Consider the following 21,877-nt stretch of genomic DNA (forward strand, 5'->3'; position numbering starts at 1 on the left):
ATTATTCCTTGTCTGCCCTTCGGGTTCTTTGGGAAATAGAATAATAATAATAATAATAATAATAATAATAATAATAATAATAATAATAATAATAAGTTTTATAAGAGTTTAGAAAATGGAAATGGAGTAAGCACAAATGAAAAGCCTGATAAAGAGAAAGCTCTGAAATTCTGGAAAAATTTGTGGGAAAACAACAAGAAGCACAACAGAAATGCAAAATGGATCAAACAGGTTGAGGACTCTATTAAAGTGCATAAAATGGAAGATGTGAAAATAACAAAAGCAATGGTGCAAAGACAGTCAAGAAAAGTGAAGAACTGGAGTGCACCTGGACCGGATGAGCTGCATGGCTTCTGGTTAAAGGCACTTACAAGTCTGCACAAAAGATTGGCAACCCAGATGAACCAGATCCTAAAAACACCTGAAAATTTATTTATTTATTTATTATTTGAACTTCTATACCGCCCTTCTCCTTTCGGACTCAGGGCGGTGAACAGCCAAAATAAAAAACATTTATACATAAAGTACAATTAAAAATAGATTTAAAATAATTAGATAAATTTGGCCCATAGTTTAAAAATTTATCAGTTTAAAATCCGTATCAAATTTTAAAACCAACCCTAAAATCAAGACAGACCGGCTAACTGAAAAAAATAAGTTTTTAGGGCCCGACGAAAAGTCCGGAGGTCGGCGATCACTCGTATCACTGGGGGTAGATTGTTCCAAAGGGTAGGTGCCACCACAGAGAAGGCTCTCCTCCTGGGGGTCGCCACCTGGCATTGTCTAGCCGAGGGCACCCTGAGGAGGCCCTCTCTGTGGGAGCGAACTGGCCGGTGGGAGGCTATTGGTGGCAGAAGGCGGTCCCGTAAGTACCCCGGCCCTAAGCCATGGAGCGCTTTAAAGGTGATCACCAACACCTTGAAGCGCACCCGGAAGTCCACCGGAAGCCAATGCAGCTCGCGCAGGAGAGGAGTCACATGGGAGTGTCCCGTCGCTCCCATAATCCCCCGCGCGGCCGCATTCTGCACCAGTTGGAGCCTCCGGGTGTACCCCAAGGGGAGCCCCATGTAGAGAGCATTACAATAGTCCAGATGAGAGGTGACGAGTGCTTGAGTGACTGTGCGTAGGGAGTCCCGATCCAGAAAGGGGCGCAACTGGCATATCAGGCGAACCTGATAAAAAGCCCCCCTGGCCACAGCCGTCATATGCCCTTCTAAAGACAGCCGTGCATCCAGGAGGACGCCCAAGTTGCGGGCCCCTTCCGTGGGGGCCAGTGATTCACCCCCAATAACCAGCGATGGCATCAGCTGGCTATACTGGGACGCCGGCAGCCACAGCCACTCGGTCTTGGAAGGGTTGAGTCGAAGCCTGTTTCTCCCCATCCAGACCCGCACGGCCTCCAGGCACTGGGACATCACTTCCAAGGCATCGTTGGGATGGTCTGGGGTGGAGATGTACAGCTGAGTATCATCAGCGTACTGATGGAACTCCACCCCAAAACCATGGATGATCTCACCCAGCGGCTTCACATAAATGTTGAACAGGAGGGGTGAGAGGACCGACCCTTGTGGCACCCCACAAACAAGGCGCCTTGGGGTCGACCGCTGCCCCCCTGTCAACACGGATTGCGATCGGTCGGAGAGATAGGAGGAGAACCACCGCAAAACGGTGCCCCCACTCCCAGTCCCTCCAGCCGGCGCAACATGATACCATGGTTGATGGTATCAAAAGCCACTGAGAGGTCTAACAGGACCAGGATAGAGGAGTAACCCCTATCCCGAGCCCTCCAGATATCATCCACCAACGCGACCAATGCCGTTTCCTTGCTGTACCCAGGTCTGAAGCCAGACTGGAGTGGATTCAAATAGACAGCTTCATCCAGGTACTGGGGAAGCTGTCGCGCTACCACACTCTCAACAACCTTCGCAATAAAGCGAAGGATTGGAGACTGGACGATAGTTAGCCAAAACAGCCGGATCCAGGGATGGCTTCTTGAGGAGAGGCCTCACCACTGCCTCTTTCAAGGCAGCTGGCAGGACACCCTCACTCAAAGAAGTGTTGATAATTCCCTGGAGCCAGCCTCGTGTAACCTCCCGGGAAGCCAGCACCAACCAGGAGGGACACGGGTCCAATAAACATGTGGTCGCGTTCAGCCGTCCCAAGATCCTGTCCACGTCCTTGGGAGCCACAGGATCGAACTCCTCCCAGATAACACTCTCAAGGCCTGCCTCAGTCATCACGTCTGAACTAACCCAGTCAGCGGCCAAGTCTTCCCGAATCTGAGTTATTTTATCATCCAGATACTGTACAAAATCCTCAGCTCGACCCTGCAAGGGGTCCTCCCGCACTCCCAGATGGAGAAGGGAGTGGGTCACCCTGAACAGGGCAGCTGGGCGGTTATCTGATGACGCGATAAGAGTGGCAAAATAGCTAGATTTCGCCGCTTTTATCGCCACTAGGTAGGTCTTAATATGAGACCTTACCAGTGTCAAGTCGGATTCGGAACGGCTGGCCCTCCAACCGCTCTCTAGGCGTCTTTTCCGGTGCTTCATCTCTCTCAGCTCCTAGGAGAACCAAGGAGCTAAGTGAATTCGGTGCTGGGTCAGAGGCCACAAAGACACGACCCAGTCCAAAGCCCCAGCAGCCGCACTATCCCAGGCGGCCACCAGGTCATCATCCGAGTCATGAGCTAGAGTTTCAGGAAATGGCCCAAGCTCCATCTGGAACCTATCAGGATCCATCAGGCGCCTGGGGCGGAACCACTTGATCAGATCCGCCTCCCTGCGACAGGGTGCAGCGGTCAGAAAGTCAAGTCGAAGGAGCGAGTGGTCAGACCATGACAAGGGTTCAGTATCTATATCCCCTATATCAAGGCCACTCAACCACTGACCAGAGACAAAAACTAAGTCCAGAGTGTGTCCCCCCATGTGAGTAGGGCCGTGAATTACTTGGGTCAGGTCCATGGCCGTCATGGAAGCCATGAACTCCCGAGCTACCTCAGAAGTTTCACCAATGGATGGCAAGTTGAAATCCCCCATGACAACAAGTTCGGGCAGGGTCGTCGCCACGTGGCAGGGAGCCAGGTACGTGATCAACAGACCCATTTGCACCCCATGACCCCACTTCACGAAAAGGGACTCACATCTGGCTATCTGAGGCACAGTGGTCTCCCTCGGATCAAGATCCTCTCTTATAATGACCGCCATCCCCCCGCCCCTGCCTTGAGCTCTCGGCTGATGAAATGCACGGAAGCCTGATGGGCACATCTCCATGAGGGGAACCCCCCCCTCATGGCCCAACCAGGTCTCCGTAATACCTGTCAGGTCCGCTCCCCCCTCCTGAATGAGATCACAAATGAGGGGGGCTTTATTTACTACGGACATTTACTACGGAAAATGATGAATGGATGACAACTGGAAGGACATTTTTGATCCAAAAAGATAAAGAAAAAGGAAAGGACCCTGGAAACTATAGGCCAATCACCTGTTTGCCAACAACATACAAGCTTCTTACTGGTATCATTGCAAACCAAATCTATGGATACCTGGAAAGAAATAACTTGCTTCCTGTAGAACAGAAAGGATGCTGCAAAAACTCAAGAGGAACAAAGGATCAATTGCTGATCGACAAGCTAATCCTAAAGAACTCAAAGAAAAGACGAACCAACCTGTTCATGGCTTGGATAGACTACAAGAAAGCGTTTGATTCAGTTCCCCATAGCTGGATCAAGAAATGCCTGGAAATCTTAGGCATCAGCAGCAACATACAAAAATTCATGGAATCTTCAATGAACCTCTGGAAAACAAAACTTATGGCTAATGAAAAAGAACTGGGTGAAGTTGAAATTAAACGAGGCATTTTCCAGGGCGATTCCCTTTCACCCCTACTTTTTATACTCTCAATGCTACCATTGACAATCATTTTGAAGAAGATGAACTGTGGATACGAACTTGCAAAGAAAGGACTGAAAATCTCGCACTTGATGTACATGGATGATTTGAAGCTGTTTGGTAAAACAAAAGCTGAACTGAATTTATTAATTGAAAACACAAAAGAATTCAGCCAAGACATTGGTATGCAGTTTGGAATTGACAAATGTGCAACAATAGCAACCAAAGCAGGCAAGATCATAGAAGAGGATGGAATAGAACTAGAGAATGAAGAAATGATAAAGGCAGTAAAATCAGAAGAAGGCTACAAGTACTTGGGGATTTTAGAGGCCTCTGACTTAATGCATAATAAAGTCAAGGGATCAACTTCAGCCAAGTACATTTGGCAAATTCGTAAGATATTAATGTCCAAATTGAGTGGAGGAAACATCATAAAAGCCATAAATGCCTGGGCTATACCTGTGATTAGATACTCTGCAGGAATAATTGACTGGACCCAGATGGAGTTAGACAACTTGGACAGAAAAACAAGGAAGCTTATGACAATGAATCATGCCTTGCACCCTAAAAGTGATGTTGACCGATTATATTTACCAAGAGCAGAGGGTGGTCGAGGACTCCTACAAGTAAAGCAGACTGTGGAAGAAGAAAAATGCAGCTTGAATGATTACATCCAGAAAAGTGAAGAACCAATGATTAAGGAAGTAAATAAAGGAGGCCTTTTAAAGACAACTAAAACAAAAGCAGAATATAAGAAAGAAGTAATTGAGCAGCGAGCTCAAAATTGGAAACACAAAGCTCCGCATGGCCAATACTTGAAAAGTATTGAAGGCAAAGTTGACCAGAAACTAACTTGGAACTGGTTAAGATCAGGAGTACTGAAAAAAGAAACAGAAAGCTTTATTTTGGCAGCTCAAGAACAAGCCCTAGCCACAAACTGCATGAAGGCAAAAATTCAACATGTTACCACCAACAGCAAACGCCGCCTCTGCAATGAGAAAGAAGAGACAGTTGACCACCTGATCAGTGGGTGCAGCAAAATTTCACAAACTGACTACCTACAACGCCATGACCGTGTTGCTAAGATCATTCACTGGAAATTGTGCCAGAAGTTTGGATTTGAGTACAGCAAAAACCACTGGGAACATCAGGTTGAGAAAGTTTTAGAGAATGAGAAACTCAAGATCTTGTGGGACTTTAGGATTCAGACTGACAGGCACTTGGTCCACAACACACCTGACATAACAATAGTTGAAAAGAAAAAAGTATGGTTCATTGACATTGCAATACCTGGTGATGCACGGATTGAAGATAAGCAGCAAGAAAAAATCACAAAGTACCGGGATTTGTAAATTGAAGTTGAGCGACTGTGGAAAAAGAAATCGTGTGTTGTCCCGATTGTAATTGGAGCAATACCCAAAGGGCTACTCTGCTATTTAGAAATTCTAAATTTGCCGGACTTGAACATTTTGACTCTACAAAAAACCACCTTACTCGGAACAGCTTACATCCTCCGATGATACCTTAACAGTTCCTAGGTCCTTGGTTAGGACTCGAGCTGCTGAGCTATTAACCAGCCTCAAAGGCTGTGAATCTCACTAAAGATTAACCAATAATAATAATAATAATTTTATTTCTATACCGCCCCTCTCCCGAAGGACTCGGGGAGGTGTACAGCCTATTAAAACAAAAAATATACAAATCTCAAAATTTAAAAAATATTAAAAATATTACACAATTTTGGCCCGGATTAAAACCCCCAATTTAAAATAATTACATAGTTAGCCCTGCCTGGCGAAACAGTAGGGTCTTAAGGGCACAGCGAAACACATGGAGGTTGGAGATCTTGCATATTTCCGGGGGGCAGTTCGTTCCAAAGGGCAGGGCTCCCACAGAGAAGACTCCCTCTGGGTGTCGCCAGCCGACATTGCTTGGCCGATGGCACCCTGAGAAGTCCCTCTCTGTGTGAGTGGACTGGCCGGTGGGAGGCTTTTGGTGGCAGAAGGCAGTCTCACAAGTACCCGGGTCCTAAGCCATGGAACGCTTTAAAGGTGGTAACCAACACCTTGAATCGCACCCAGAAGACCACTGGGAGCCAGTGCAGCTTGCACAGGAGAGGTGTCACATGGGCGCAACGAGTCGCGCCCATAACCACCCATGCGGCCGTATTCTGGACCAGTTGGAGCCTCCGAGTGCTCTTCAAGGGGAGCCCCATGTAGAGAGCATTGCAGTAGTCCAGTCGTGAGGTGACAAGGGCATGAGTGACCGTGCGCAAGGCGTCCCGGTCCAGAAAGGGCCGCAACTGGCGTACCAGGCTAACCTGATAAAAAGCTCCCCTGGCCATGACCATCATATGCACTTCTAAAGACAGCCGTGCATCCAGGAGGACACCCAGATTGTGAGCCCTCTCTGTGGGGGGCAAAGATTCACCCCCAATAGTCAGCGATGGCACCTGCTGACTATATTGGGACGCCGGCAGCCACAGCCACTTGGTTTTGGAAGGGTTGAGTCTGAGCCTGTTTCTCCCCATCCAGACCCGCACGGCCTCCAGGAGCGGGACATCACATCTTGACCCCCCTCTTCTCTGTGGCAGCCCCTCAAATATTGGACCACTGCTATCATGTCTCCCCTGGTCCTTCTCTTCACTAGACTAGCCATGTCCAGTTCCTGCAATCGTTCATTGTATGTTTTAGCCTCCAGTCCCCTAATCCTCCTGGTTGCTCTTCTCTGGACTCTTTCTAGAGTCTCAACATCTTTTTTATAGTGTGGTGACTAAAACTGGATGCAGCAGGGGTGAAATCCAACAGGTTCTGACAGGTTCTGGAGAAGTAGTGGAAATTTTGAGTAGTTTGGAGAACTGGTAGTAGAAATTTTGAGTAGTTTGGAGAACCAGTAGTAGAAATTTTGCGTAGTTCGGAGAACAGGTAGTAGAAATTTTGAATAGTTTGGAGAACCGGTAGTAGAAATTTTGAGTAGTTCGGAGAACCAGCAAATGCCACCTCTGGCTGGCCCCAGAGTAGGGTGGGAATGAAAATTTTGCAATATTCTTCCCCCAGACTGGGGTGGGAATGGAAATTTTGCAGTATCCTTCCCCTGCCACGCCCAGAAAGCCACACCATGCCCAGAAAGCCATGCCCACAGAACCAGTAGTAAAAAATATTGGATTTCACCACTGGGATGCAGTATTCTAGGCGTGGTCTTACTAAGGCTTTATATAGTGGTATTAGTACCTCACTTGATCTTGATTGTATCCCTCTGTTAATGCAACGTAGGATTGCATTGGCTTTTTTGGCTGTCGCTGCACACGGCTGGCTCCTATTTAGATAGTTGTCCACTAAGACTCCAAGATCCCTCTCACAGTCACTGCTGATAGGGCCCAGTGTTCAAGTCTGTCAAGATCCATCTGGATCTTCAGCCTATCTTTATTTTATTTTATTTTATTTTATTTTATTTTATTTTATTTTATTTTATTTTATTTTATTTTATTTTATTTTATTTTATTTTATTTTATTTTATTTTATTTTATTTTATTTTATTTTATTTTATTTTATTTTATTTTATTTTATTTTATTTTATTTTATTTTATTTTATTTTATTTTATTTGTCAAGTACATATTAGATAATATATACTGCTCAAAAAAATAAAGGGAACACAAGCAGAAGACATCAGAGATCTGAACGAATGAAATAGCCTTATTAAATACTTTGTTCTTTTACATACAGTAGTTTATACACTGCTCAAACAACTAAAGGGAACACAAAATTAACTTGGGTTAACTTGGGTTAAAGAATGGATTCTACTGAGAAATACAAGACTATTGACTTTGGAAGGACATGATTTGCAACTAGGCTGGCATGCTTTCTTATGGTATAGAAAGTTAAATGAGAGATAAGACAAAAAAGAAATAGAAACTCAGATGACCCCAGAGTAAATGGAAAAGGGGGATGGGGGGGGGGAGAAAGAAGATTATAAATATAAATGTACAATTATAAAATGATAGACTGGGTAAAATGGGAAATAAATTGAAAAGAAAGCATATATTATTAGAATATTGGAGTTGCTCGGATACCAAATAAGGGAAATATTGCACAACAAGGAGAAAGAAAGGAGAGAAGAGTAAAGGGATAGAGGAGGAGAGGGGGAGAGAAGAATGGAAGAAAGGGGAAGGAGAGGAAGAAAGGATAGGGGACAAGAGCAGGAGAGAAGGCGAGAAAGGGGGAAAAGAGGGGAGGAGTGGGGGAGAGAAAGGGGAAGTAGGGAAGAGGAGAGGAGGAGGAAGAAAGGAGAAGAGGAGAGGAGGGAGGGAGGGGAAAGAAAGAAGGAGAAGAAGGTTTGTTGTGAAAAGAGGGAAAAGAGAGGGTAGAAGAGCAATCCCAAATGTAATTAAAATGTCTTATTTTTATGCTTTCGTTAGAAAAAAATATGTATATATACGATCAATTATGGATAAGAGAATGTACATTTACAATATGTGTATAAGATTGGGTGTCCCCCAAGGCAGCATTTTAGGACCTACACTCTTTATACTTTATACAAATGATCTTTGGATCATATTATAAGATTATTGCATCTATTGATTTACCCTGGTCGAGTTTTGAAGTCCATATGTTTTTGCAATGTAATAGTTGCAGATTGCAGGACAATTTTTTTCTAAAGCCAAATTGCTTGTTAGAGAGTAGGTTGTTAGTCTCTAAGTAGAGGGTAATGGATTGGTTTATGATTGATTCCATGACTTTGCAGGTGACACAACATAATGAGATTGGTCTGTAATTGTCAACTAGGCTGGGATCACCCTTTTTGAAGATAGGGATGACCGTGGCCAGCAACCATAAGTTAGGTAAGGAGCTGGTTCTGAAAGATATTTCGTAGATTATGCTAAGTGGTTCTGCTATGGTGGTTGAGAGCTTCTTTAGGAGGCATCTAATCCATCAGGGCCAATCGATAGAGATGGTTTTAGGTTGCGTAATGCCTTTTCAACGGCATCTTCTGTGAAATCGACATGTAGTAGATCGTTGTGAGTAGTTGTGGTACAATTGGGAAATGAGAGGCATGAGCCATTGCTGTTTACGAAGACTGAACTGAAGAATGTGTTGAAGAGGTTGGCCTTAACACTTTCATCATTACAGTCTTTCCCTTTTGGTCCTTTTCGTGGTGAGTTGGATCTTGAGTCTTTATGTTTGTTGTTTACGAAATTGTAGAAGGCCCGGGTGGATTTAGTGCGTATTAGGTTTTCCTCTTGTTGCTGTGATAACTGATGCATTCTGCCTTTATCTATCATACGGTTTTGTAGTGATCTTTGAAGTTAGTTACGTAGTCAGTTTTGTTTTTGCACCAAAGAGGTTTTTTTTTTTTAGTCTGAAGCTTCCTTATTGTTATGGGTAATTTATTTTTCCTGGTTTTGGGAATAATTAGTCACTGTCGGAAAAGGGTTCTTTTATTTGTAGTCAATAAATTGAATTTAAACTGTTGCAGAAGATGAGATCAAGACAGTTGTTGAGTCTAGTGTTATTAGTTACTAGTTGATCTAGTCCCAGATTAGTTACAACATTGTACAGAGTTGCATGTATGGGTTCAGTTGTACATTCATTTAGGGTCCAAATAAATTAAATCTAAATGCGTTTGCATGTCTTAGAAGTCCACCTATTTCCCCATCTTGACTGTGTGTTGTGACACACACAATTCATAAAGACTGAATTCTTCCAGACAGTCACTGGAACAGCGGGAAAAGGGTTCTTGTTAACAAGTTCATTCAATTTCTCTTTCAAACAAAGCTATCTTGATATTTGAGATACTATTTTTCAATTACATACAGTACTCATAGCAAGGACATATATCTATCTATGGAACGATTCTTGGAAATGATTCAAGTCCTTAAACAACATACTATCATCTGCATATAGAAGTACAAGACATTTGTCTTCTCAAATAACCAATTTTTAAACCATTTCCTGACCTCTAATCTGTAATTTCATTAAACAAATCAGGGAGCATCATATAACAGTCTCTTCCTCCCTTTAATTAAATATATGAACGAATTATTTAATTATTTCTTCAAGAAAGAACAAGTCATGATGTATTCATCTATCTATCTATCTATCTATCTATCTATCTATCTATCTATCTATCTATCTATCTATCTATCATCCATCCATCCATCCATCCATCCATCCATCCATCCATTCTTCTCAACAATAGTAGGACAGAATAATCAATGTATGAAAAGCAGGGGCAGGAAAATATCAATAATATTACTGATCACATGATTTATGAAAAGATATTTTTCTCAATTAACAGAAATTAAACAGTGTGGTTCATATAAACTCTATACCTTTTTAGAAATCTATTGAAACAAAGAAGCTTAAAAACACCAGAAGTGAACACAACAAAACACATTTTTACACCCAATCAGATTAAAATAAAAGAGAGGGTAACATCTATGTTGGAAAGGAATAACAACATCTTTACATTATTATTGTTTATTTCCAAGTTGATCATGGGGTCTCCCTGGGGAGAATTGGCATCAATGAAAAATAAAAGGCTAGGCATTTAATGCTGATTGATAGAAACTTTGTGATTAGTACATCACTTGATTTCCAATTATTTAATGAAAATGCACTTCTGTCATTTCATCAAACACATTGATTAAAAAAATCAAACATAAAAATGTCAAAATTAAACATACATCCCCACATACATCAGAGATTCTTGTGCCTCATTATATTTTCTTTACAATTCAGACTGGGCCTAAGTAGGATAATGTAGCATTTTGGGAAAAAGATACAAGCCAAGAGACCAGACCCAGAGGCCAAGATGGAGAAGATCTCTACAGCCACCATGGACTTCCCTTTGGTGCTCAGGTAGGTGGGGAGGAAGGTGATCCAAACACTGCAAAAGACCAGCATGCTGAAAGTAATGAACTTGGCTTCATTAAAGCTGTCGGGCAATTTCCTGGCCAAAAAGGCCATCATGAAACTGACACTGGCCAGGAAACCCATGTAGATGAGGACAGTGTAAAACATGGAAGCTGAACCTTCATTACATTCCAAGATGGCCTCTCCTACCAAGGAATGAAAGTCCAAGTTGGGAAATGGGGGAGAGGTTACCAGCCAGATGGTGCAAATAATTGCTTGAATCAGGGGACAGGCTATGACAATGGAATTGGTCAGTGGTTTTCCTAAGAATTTTCTCATCCTGTTTCCAGGCTTGGTGGCCATGAAGGCCAGAACCACCATGACAGTTTTTGCCAAGACAGAGGAAACTGCAAGGGAAAAGAGGATGGCAAAGGCAGATTGTCGAAAAAGACAGGTGAGGTTCCCTGGTTGACCAATGAAAAGAAAGGAACAGAGGAAGCAGAACAGGAGGGAGACCAGGAGGATGTAGGTGAGATCTCGGTTGTTGGCCTTGACAATCGGTGTATCGTGATGCTTAAGGAAAACTACCAGGACTAAAGCTGTGGTCACAGAGAGAAAAAGAGTGAGAGATGTTAATGAGTATCCCAGGGGGTCTTGATAGGAAAGGAAGTGGAGCTTCTTGGCAATGCAGTGGTCCTTGTCCTTGTTGGGATATTGGTCTTCTGGGCAAGGATCACAGAGAGCTGCATCTGAAATCAAGAGTCGGTGTGAATTTCATGATGAATCAACAAAGACAAATCATCCATCCATATTGACAATGCTGGGAATAAATTAGCCAGAAAAACAGATCTGTTCTCGGCTCAACTTCTCTGCTTTATTCTTCAAATCCAGACATTCAATCTTTTTCCTTAGTAGAAAGTCTATAAATTTTGCCGTGAAAAAACCTGATATTAAATTGTTGGGGAGCAGGAAAAGTGGCCTTTGGGGTAGCACAGCTTAGATTCATGAACTGAGAGGGTCTGCTGAATATATGAATATATTGAATCATATAAAGCCTCCTACCAAACCTGATGCCAAAATTAATATTTTCCCATTGAATGACTTCCTTGAAGATCTACACTTGACGTGTGCTGTACCTGTCTGATTAGAAATGGTCCCTTCTGGACAAGGGTCACACTGATAGCAGCAAACTTCCTTGCCTTCTGGAACGCTCTTCCTCTCTCCTGCATGGCACCTCCTCATGCCACACCTGGCAAAGGGCACCTTCTGGAAGAGAAATATTTGAGATGGCCTAAGTAATAAACATGCTTCATTTGTCTATTTCTGCATTTCTGTTTCCTTCTTTAGAATGTCTTCAAAAGAAACGGTTTACCAGGGCCTACCAGAGGGATAAGCTCCAGGGGGAGTCAGGCCAGTGGCAATCCTGACCCTCCAGAATGGATGCTGGAGACTGGAACAGAGACCTCAAAATACAAGGAAGGCTTGTGACATGGAGCTACAGCTTTTCTAAAAGAAAGAATCGTCAGGATCCAACTGAATGGGAATCATTTTTGCTTTAATGGGCTCCTGGGTTCCAAGCAGGAGTTCTTCCCAATCACACCCCATCTTGAACTTTTCAGAAGTCAAATTTCAAATGTGTTAAACTCAAAAGCAGGTTTTTCATTAAATCCCTGAATTTTTTTCTGACTGAATAGATCTATTTCCCAATTAAAAGGGGGTTATGCATCCCCTGGAGTGAATTAATCCTTTGCTGAATTTATAACATTTCCTTCCAACTCACCTTTGTGACCCAGATGATTTCATCAGAGTTAATGGTAAAATCTTGTCCTGGGGAAGCCATGAGATCTATTTCTCCAACTTTGGTGGTGACAAAAGATTGATTAGGGAGGAAAAGCCAGTTGAGAAGATCGTAACGAGAAGAAACCAATCCACTTTCTGAGAAGGAGACTTCCTCTCCAGCACTGTTGTTGAACTTGACGTTCCTCAGATAGGGAAGAAGCTGAAAGAAAAGACACCCAGATTAATTGGCTGAACACCACACATGAGACACCCTGGTTTCTATCATAATGTGATGGCCATCAGCCTAAGAGATGGGTCTATACCTGAGAAGCTAAATGAATTCCCTTGATGGAGATCTAAGCAATCAGAAGTAACATCAGATATTCGACTCCATCCTTAAAATGATGACACATTCTCTTTATCATTGGACATTTGAATCATGGCTTCTTCAATGGCATAATAAAATAATAATATGACATAAAATGGCATAATAAAAAATGGGGTGGAGTCACAAAGAATTCTAAGCCACAGTAACGTTGAAATGTATTGAGTATCTTTTTATAGAGTGGATTCAGGCTACTGACTGAGAGAAAGTGAGGAGGTTCTACAAAAAATATTTTTAATAATTGCTGTCTTAATCCCTTCTTAGATACATTGATAGCACACAGATATTTAATCAGTAATTCAAGAAATGCATATAAGGAGTTTCCTACCTAGAGATCTCTGGACTAGATAAAAACTCACTGAGATTACCTGCCATGACTGAATATTTGAGATCCTCTTTCTGAGCCTCATTGTGGTTGGTTGTCCTCCAGATCCATATATTGCATGCAATGCGTGTCCCACAGCATAAACAGCATTGTAGATATTGTAACTTTCACCTTCCATGCTTGTTTCAAATAAAAAAGATGGTAGATTCTGTAAATTCTCTTTTCCTGTACATTTCTTTCCCCAGTTTCGAGTGATTTTGCCTGGTTTATAGAACCTGCAGCCAAACAACATTTCCCAACATTGCAGGAGAAAGAGGTCCCCTTGTGGCTTCAAGGGATCTAAAGACAGGAGGAAATGACTGAATTCTGAGACATCCCCAGTGTGGGGCCTAAAATGCAGAGCCCCATGGAAGGGCTTTACTGCTTTCACGATGTCTTGATTCCTGGCCACACTAAGTTTCCAATGGGAAGTTAAGATCCAAACTTTCCAAAATGACATCTTCCTCAAATGTTCATGAACACTGATTGCCACCTGTACATTTTTGATACTATTGGGATCTCCAAATAGAATAATCACTTCAGCTTTAGACCAAGTCTCCACAATATGAAGTAATTTCAGCATTGTAGTATCAAGAAAATCTGATTTCATTATTTCAGTGAAGGCCAAACACACCTCTTTCTCCTTCAGCATTGGCATCAGAGATGAGAAGAAACGTTCTCCACTGTCATCTTCAGGGGCCAGAAGACCAACCCAGTTCCACTGGAAATACAGGAGCAGCTGGACTAATCCCACACACTCAGCAAAATCACTGGGATTAATCCGGAAGAAGGAAGGATAAATTATTCTGTCTCCCTGAGTGAACTCAAAGCCAACACCAAGCTGGAGAAAGTGAGATTCTTGAGAGAGTAAACTTTAGGAGTCATCATTATGTGGATTATGTCAGAAGCCAAGGGAACCATACATCAAATCAATACAGAGAATATATTACACTACACTCTTATAAAGAATAGATTACGAAGGAATTCCTCTTGGCAAGTACCACATTTCAAAGTTATCTGACCCATCACTTTTGGCTTCTATAAAAACATATCATGACACAAAAAATATAACTATATGTCCCCCAAAACTCCTCCTTTGTTTTCCACCTTTGGCTTCTGGATGTGCTATAGTTGTGTTTGTACTCTATACTGTATCCAGGGAAGCCCCCTTACCTGTGGGACCTTGAAGAGGCTGAAGATGGAGGCCATCTGCCTTGAGGATCTGGGATTGAGATCTCCAATGACAGAGAGAAGAGGGTCCTTCCTGTCACATTTGTACCCTGGAACCATTCGGTCTCGGGTGGAGAGCAGGGAGAGGCTGTTTGAGCAAATCTCCACCTCAGTCTGAGAATTGCTATAGATGTGGAAGCCAAGGGTGATGTTGGGGAGGAGAAGCAGATCCTTGTTGACCTCGCTGACTGCAAACACCAAGGCTCTGAACTGCTGGTAGTTCTTGGGTACGACTCTACCGTGAGAAAATCATTGGGGAAATTTTAAGGAGAGTTTGTGGGTGCTGGTGGAGTTTGCCGTGTCTTTTTAAAAAATGTTCTTTGTATAGCAGGAAGTTTCAAAGTCCATGGGGTTTGATTCATTGTTAAGGCTGTTCCTTGATTAATGGCCTTGAGAGAAAGGAGAAAATCCTGTTTCTCCATTTCACAGATCATTTGATACCCCTCCATCAGCCCCCCCCCTTCCTTCACTTTGCTTCAGTGATGGTAATCCTTCCCTCTTCCATCCCAATTAAATTCTTTCCCTCTTGAAGCAGCTTCTTCAGGTCTGGAAACCATGGTTGAGCACAAGACAGATGGATTTTTTTACTCCTCCACAACACTTTCAATGGGTTTGACCTCATCATTGAGTTTTCCATCAGGAGTTTCTGTCCAAATTTATATTGTAAGTCAACTTCTTCACTAGGCCAGCAGAGTTTCTACGGTGTTGTCCTTCCTGACTTTTTTGGTGGTTTATTTGCTTCCTGATCAAGAGTTCTGGAAAGATGGAGAATTCTAGCCTATTTTATGAGTTTGGTTCTTTATTGAGAAAAGCACAAAGATCTGAACTATGGTAGGACATTGCAAACGTCACTAGAACAAGTATTTCTGAAAAGAGTCCCTGAATATAAAGCAAAGCAATAATTATTTACATCTTTCCCCTTTGGGTGAAACTTACAAAATATTCTCCAGAAGTAGAGATGGGTCTTTTTGAAAGGATTGGAAGTAGAATTTAAGTGCAGTTCCCAGGGGAACACTCCCAGCAATGATGAGATCACCAGGCCTGTAAAAGTCTCTCGTAGTGTGTACAGTATTTGTCAACACACACCCAGTTTGCTTCCTCTTAGTAGACATTAGAGAAGTTGGAGGCAGGAGCCAGAAGAGCAGCAGTAGGAGGAAGAGAGGCAGCCCAGACATTCTTCTCCCCTTCCCCTCTAGATCAGCAATCTAGAGGTTATTTTTTTGTAGAAGTCGAATCTCAGCAAGGATTTGAAATCTCAGCAGAGCTTTAGCACAAGAGAAATAATCTGTGCTACCTGGATGGCCCCAAGGCCAATTTAGATCCAGCCATGTTTCGTCTTACCTGTGTTTGGTTTATGAGCAAAGAGGAAACTGAGGCCAGCTGAGTCTAAACAAACCCAGGAGTTGGTTCTTTGCAACACAAGGCAAGGTGACACGTCCTGCCCCCACCAGGAGAACTCTGAGTATCTAATTTAAAGCAGCTTTTATCTCAGAAGATTTTTTTTTTCTGTAGAAATCCATAGGGGATACATTAGAAATTACTGTTCTTCTTATAATTGCATGGAAAAGCAATTGTTCTATTTACTGAGCAATAGCTACTCTTCATACAGCAGATGGAGAAAAGTGAGTTTGGGTCTCCTGTTGTTAATCCCCAGATCAGATGCAGTTGAGAGTCAAGGTGAACTTGGGCATTTGAGTTATGTGGAACTGAGCCTTAAGAGATTGACAGAGTTGGAAGGGAGTTTGTAGGTCATCCAGTCCAACCCCCCTGCCCAACCAGGAGACCCTACACCATTTCTGACCAATCTGTTCTTGAAAGTTTCCAGGGATGAAGCTCCCACAACTTCCGAAGGCAACTTCTGTTCCATTGGTTGATTGTTCTCATTGACAGAAAATTCCTTCTTATTTCCAGGTTGAATCTCTCCTTGATCAGTTTCCATCCATTATTCCTTGTCTGGCCTTCAGGTGCCTTGAAAATAGGTTGACCTGCTTCTCTCTGTGGCAGCCCCTCAAATATTGGAACAGTGCTCTCATGTCTCCCTTGGTCCTTCTCTTCACTAGACTAGCCAGGCCCAGTTCCTGCAACTGTTCATTTTATGTTTTAGCCTCCAGTCCCCTCATCATCCTGGTTGCTCTTCTCTACAGCTTTTCTAGAGTCTCAACAACTTTTTTATAGTGTGGTGACCAAAACTAAATGCAGTATTCTAGGTGTAGTCTTACTAAGACTTTATAGGGTAGTATTAGTATCTCATTTGATCTTGATTGTATCCCTCTGTTAATGCAATTTAGGATTGCATTATTTATTTATTTATTTATTTATTTATTTATTTATTTATTTATTTATTTATTTATTTATTTATTTATTAGTTCAATTTATATGCTGCCCTCCTCCGGAGACTCAGGGCGGCTTACAATGCGTTAAGCAATAGCCTTCATACTTTTGTATATACCTGCTTATTAGGGCTTTTGACCCCCCCCCCAGAGGTGTTCTTTTTTATACAAAGTCAGTTTATTGCCCCCACAATCCGGATCCTGATTTTACCTACCTCGAAAGGATGGAAGGCTGAGTCAACCTTGAGCCTGGTGAGATTCGAACTTGCAGTAATTGCAGGCAGCTGGTGCTAATTAGCTTTTTTGGCTGCCGCTACACACTGCTGGCTCATTTTTAGCTGGTTTTCCACTAAGATTCCAAGATCCCTCTCACGGTCACTGCTTTTAGGCCTGGTTTCCCCCAGTTTATATCTGTGCTTTTGGTTTTTCTTACCTAAGTGTAAGACTTTACTTTTCTCTACGTTGAATTTCATTTTGTTAGATAGGGCCCAGGGTTCCCGTCTGTCAAGATCCATCTGAATCTTGAGCCTATCATCTGTTGCTTCTACCTTGGTATTATCCGCATGTGCGCACAAGATGGAGTCTGGCCTCTTCCATAGTTTGTTTGAATAGTATAAGTGTTCATGGAGCATAGTGACAGTTGACAATCAGTTGTACGCCGAAAAGATGAAATACGTTTAACAGAAAACTTTCTTTCTACATAGGGCACTAGGACTCCATGTGGACAACTGGAAGGCATAGGATGAAAATAGTTGCATGATTGTTGGTGATAAAAAGTTTACTTTACTTCATTTACGTATTCAATTTCTATATCTGCCCACCTCAGACAAGTGACTCTTATTGTAACCAGTTATAACATTTAATAAGGCATTATTCAATGGACATGTTCACTTTCTCTGTTATCATATTTTAGAAAAGTCATTAGATATTAAACATGCCTCAAAATTTTTTTAAAGTGTTTCCCATATGTGCATCTGTTAGAGATTCTTGATCCTTATCATATTTTCCTTACAGTTAAGATGCGGCCTTAATAGAATAATGAAGCATTTGGGAGAAAAGATGCAAGCCAAGAGACCAGCCCCAGAGGCCAAGATGGAGAAGATCTCCACGGCCACCATGGACTTCCCTTTGGTGCTCAGGTAGGTGGGGAGGAATGAGATCCAAACACTGCAAAAGACCAACATGCTGAAAGTAATGAATTTGGCTTCGTTAAAGCTGTCGGGCAATTTCCTAGCCAGAAAGGCCACAGAGAAACTGACACTGGGCAGGAAACCTAGATAGGCCAGGACAGCATAAAACATTAAAGCTGAGCCTTCATTACATTCCAAGATGGTCTCTCCCACTAATGAGTGGAAGTCCAAATTGGCAAATGGGGGAGAAGTAACCAGCCAGGTGGTGCAAAGAACTGCTTGGACCAGGGGACAGGCTATGACAATGGAGTTAGTAAGTGATTTTCCTAAGAGTTTCCTTGACTTGTTTCCTGGTTTGGTGGCCATGAAGGCCAGAACCACCATGACAGTTTTTGCCAACATGGAGGAAACTGCGAGGGAAAAGAGAATGGCAAAGGTGGTTTGTTGGAAGGGACATGTGAGTTTCCCAGGTTGTTCAATGAAGAGGAAGGAACATAAGAAGCAGAGCAAGAGAGAAACCAGAAGAATGTAAGAGAGATCTCGGTTGTTGGCCTTGACAATTGGTGTATCACGATGCTTAAAGAAAATCGCCAGAACTGCTATTGTGATCACAGAGAGAGAAAGAGCGAGAGAAACTAAGGTGTATCCCAAGGTCTCTTGATAGGAAAGGAAGTGGAGCTTCTTGGCAATGCAGTGGTCCTTCTCCTTGTTGGGATATTGGTCTTCTGGGCAGGGGTCACAGTGGGCTGCATCTGAAATCAAGAGTCCTTGTTGAAGTATTTTATGGGCATCCACAATGACCATTATCCCTCTCACCAAGGGTCTCGAGTGTGACTTCCTTCTACAAGGATCAACTCAAAAAGAAACTGGTCCACTTACATGCCTGAAAATGGCAAATCATCCTGGTTCAAAATGAGCCTGTGTCAGGGACTGTGTAAAATCTGTCACAAATGACAACCCCTCCCTCTATTTTAATCTTAGAACTAAGGAGAAATTTCCTGACAGTTAGAACAATTAATCAGTGGAGCAACTTGTCTCCAGCTCCAACACTGGAAATTTTTAAGACGATGTTGGATAACCATTTGTCTGAAGTTGGTGTAGGGTTTCCTGCCTAAGCAGGGGGTTGGACTAGAACAGCAGTCACCAACTGGTGGTCTGTGGAAAAAATTATTTGCAATTTTTTATATTACACTAAATCAGGGCTCCTCTAACTATGGCCCCCGGGCCAGATATGTGCAATGAACGTTTGTGTTGCTGCAGAGAATCTCCCCCTTCAGGGTCTTTTTGTGCTGGTTGGAGGGGGGCAGAAATTCTGACTTGGGGTCTGCCTCAGCCTCCTGGTGTGGGGCTTTGGGTGAAGGCTGGAAGGAAGTGCCAGGAGCCGGAGGGCCTTGTTCCTGTGGGACTGCCTCATGGCCTGGAACTGGCTGAACATCTCAGCCTGTTGAGCCTCCAGGTGCTGGTACCTGGCCTTGCACTCCTGCAGGTCTTCCCTCTACTCGGAAAGCCTATGCTCCTAGTCTTGAGTGAGTGATTCTGCTGAGCCTCCTTCTCAGTCAGATCCAATTTGAACTGATCCAACTGTTTTGCCAACTCTTTCCTGTGGTGGAGCCCGGGCAGGGAGGTGAGGAGTGGCTGGCAGGAGAAGGGTGCGTAGAGGCTGGTGAGGTCCCCTCGATTGAGTGACATTGAGTTGGCCATTGAGTTGGCCATTCCCACCCAGTCACATGACCACCTAGCCACGCCCACCCAGCCGGTCATTAGGCAGATCATATTAGTGATCTGTGGGATTTAAAATTATGAATTCAGTGGTTCCTGAGGTCCAAAAGGTTGGGGACCCCTGGACTAGAAGACCTCCAAGGTTCTTCCAACTCTGTTATTATACATATATATATATATATATATATATATATATATACACACACATATATATCAATTTTCTTACTTCTTCGTAGGGTTTATGTGTGTTTTTCTTCTAGCCAGGTTTTCCCTACGTAGCCAAGGTTTTTTTGAGCTGGAGCTACAAAAAAACCTTAGCTACGTAGGGAAAACCTGGCTAGAAGAAAAACATATATATATATATATATATATATATATATATATATATATATATATATATATATATATATATATATATACACACATACATACATACATACATACATACATATATATATATATATATACACATACATACATACATACATACATACATATATATATATACACATACATACATACATACATACATATATATATACATACATACATACATATATATATATATATATATATATATATACACATACATACATACATACATACATACATACATACATATATATATATATATATATTATTTATTATATTTATTTTTGATAAAGAACTAAAGGGAGACTATTATAGATCTATTTCAAGCTTTTTAGCTTTCATCAGCTAGTCATAACCTCTGAGCCACAAGTTCTCCTCCCTTTATCAGCTGAGCCAGGGGAGAGATTAAGTGTTTTTCTGTGGAAGTACCTGGTCTGCCCCAATGTGGGAGGGAGCATACTGCTTCCCTTTCGCCTTTCAGTTCCAATCCAGGAGCCCTCAAGCAGTCGCATTCATGACAAACCATTTTGGATTGGAAAACCCCTACATAATTGGAGTGCTGCGCTCCTGTCAAACAAACAACAAATGGTCAAAATAGGGAGCACCCTATCAAATCCTGCACCTGTTAATAGTGATGTCCCCCAAGGCAGCATTCTAGGACCAACACTCTTCACACTATACATAAATGACCTTTGTGATCATATTATAAGCAACTGCGTTCTCTTCGCTGATGATGTAAAAATATTTAACACCACCGACAATGCTGCTACCCTTCAAAAAGACCTTGACTTTGTGTCAGAATGGTCAAACAATTGGCAATTCCAAATCTCAACCAACAAATGCTCCGTCTTACACATTGGCAAAAAGAACCAGAACACAAAATACAATCCAAGTGGACATGACCTTGTAGATGACCCTCACTCTGTCAAGGACCTTGGAGTACTCATATCTAATGATCTAAGTGCCAAAGCCCACTGTAACAACATTGCCAAAAAGGCATTAAGAGTTGTAAACCTAATCTTGCGTAGCTTCTTCTCCGGTAATATCACATTACTAACCAGAGCATACAAAACATTTGCTAGACCAATTCTCGAATACAGCTCATCTGTCTGGAACCCACACTGCATATCTGACATTAGTACAATTGAGTGCGTCCAGAAATATTTCACAAGAAGAGTCCTCCACTCCTCTGCTTGCAATCTTATACCACCAGACTTGAAATTCTAGGCTTAGGAAACTTAGAACTATGCCGCCTTCAGTATGACTTAAACATAGCACATAAAATTATCTACTACAATGTCCTACCAGCCAATGACTATTTCAGTTTCAACCACAACAATACACGAGCACACAATACATTCAGTCTTAAAGTGAACTGCTCCAAACTTGATTGCAGAAAATATGACTTCAGTAACAGAATGGTCAATGCCTGGAATGCACTACTTGACTCTGTGGTTTCATCCCCAAACCCCAAAAACTTTAACCTTAGACTGTCTATTGTTGACCTCACCCCATTCCTAAGAGGTCTGTAAGGGGCCTGCATAAGAGCACCAGCCTGACTTCTGTCCCTGTCCTGATGTTTCCTCTATTTGTATCTATTTTATGTATTCAGTTCATGCTTATACTTATATATATTACCTAATACGTTCTTGACAAATAAATAAAAAATAAAATAAAATAAATCCCTCTTACAGTTACTGTTTTTGAGCCAAGTCATTCCTAATATGTACTTATATCTTTGATTTTTCCTGCCTAAATATAAAACTTTGCTTTTCTCCACATTAAAATTCATTTTGTTGAATAGGGTCCGTTGTTCAAGTTTGTCA

The 21,877-nt window shown here is 42.2% G+C and overlaps 1 protein-coding gene across 1 annotated transcript; it reads right to left on the reverse strand.

Annotated features, from left to right (window-relative positions):
* Positions 1 to 10,586: 10,586 nt before the first annotated feature.
* Positions 10,587 to 12,582, reverse strand: LOC132711873 (vomeronasal type-2 receptor 26-like). Its single transcript, XM_087883505.1, has 3 exons — positions 12,523 to 12,582; positions 11,858 to 12,008; positions 10,587 to 11,467 (listed from the first exon to the last, which is right to left on the reverse strand). The coding sequence occupies exons 1-3, from the start codon at positions 12,580 to 12,582 to the stop codon at positions 10,587 to 10,589; spliced, it is 1,092 nt and encodes a 363-aa protein (XP_087739631.1).
* Between the last annotated feature and the right edge of the window lie 9,295 nt (positions 12,583 to 21,877).

The sequence above is a fragment of the Pantherophis guttatus genome, chromosome 1 (genome assembly GCF_059756535.1).
Source record: "Pantherophis guttatus breed Tessera chromosome 1, ASM5975653v1, whole genome shotgun sequence".
NCBI lineage: Eukaryota > Metazoa > Chordata > Lepidosauria > Squamata > Colubridae > Pantherophis > Pantherophis guttatus.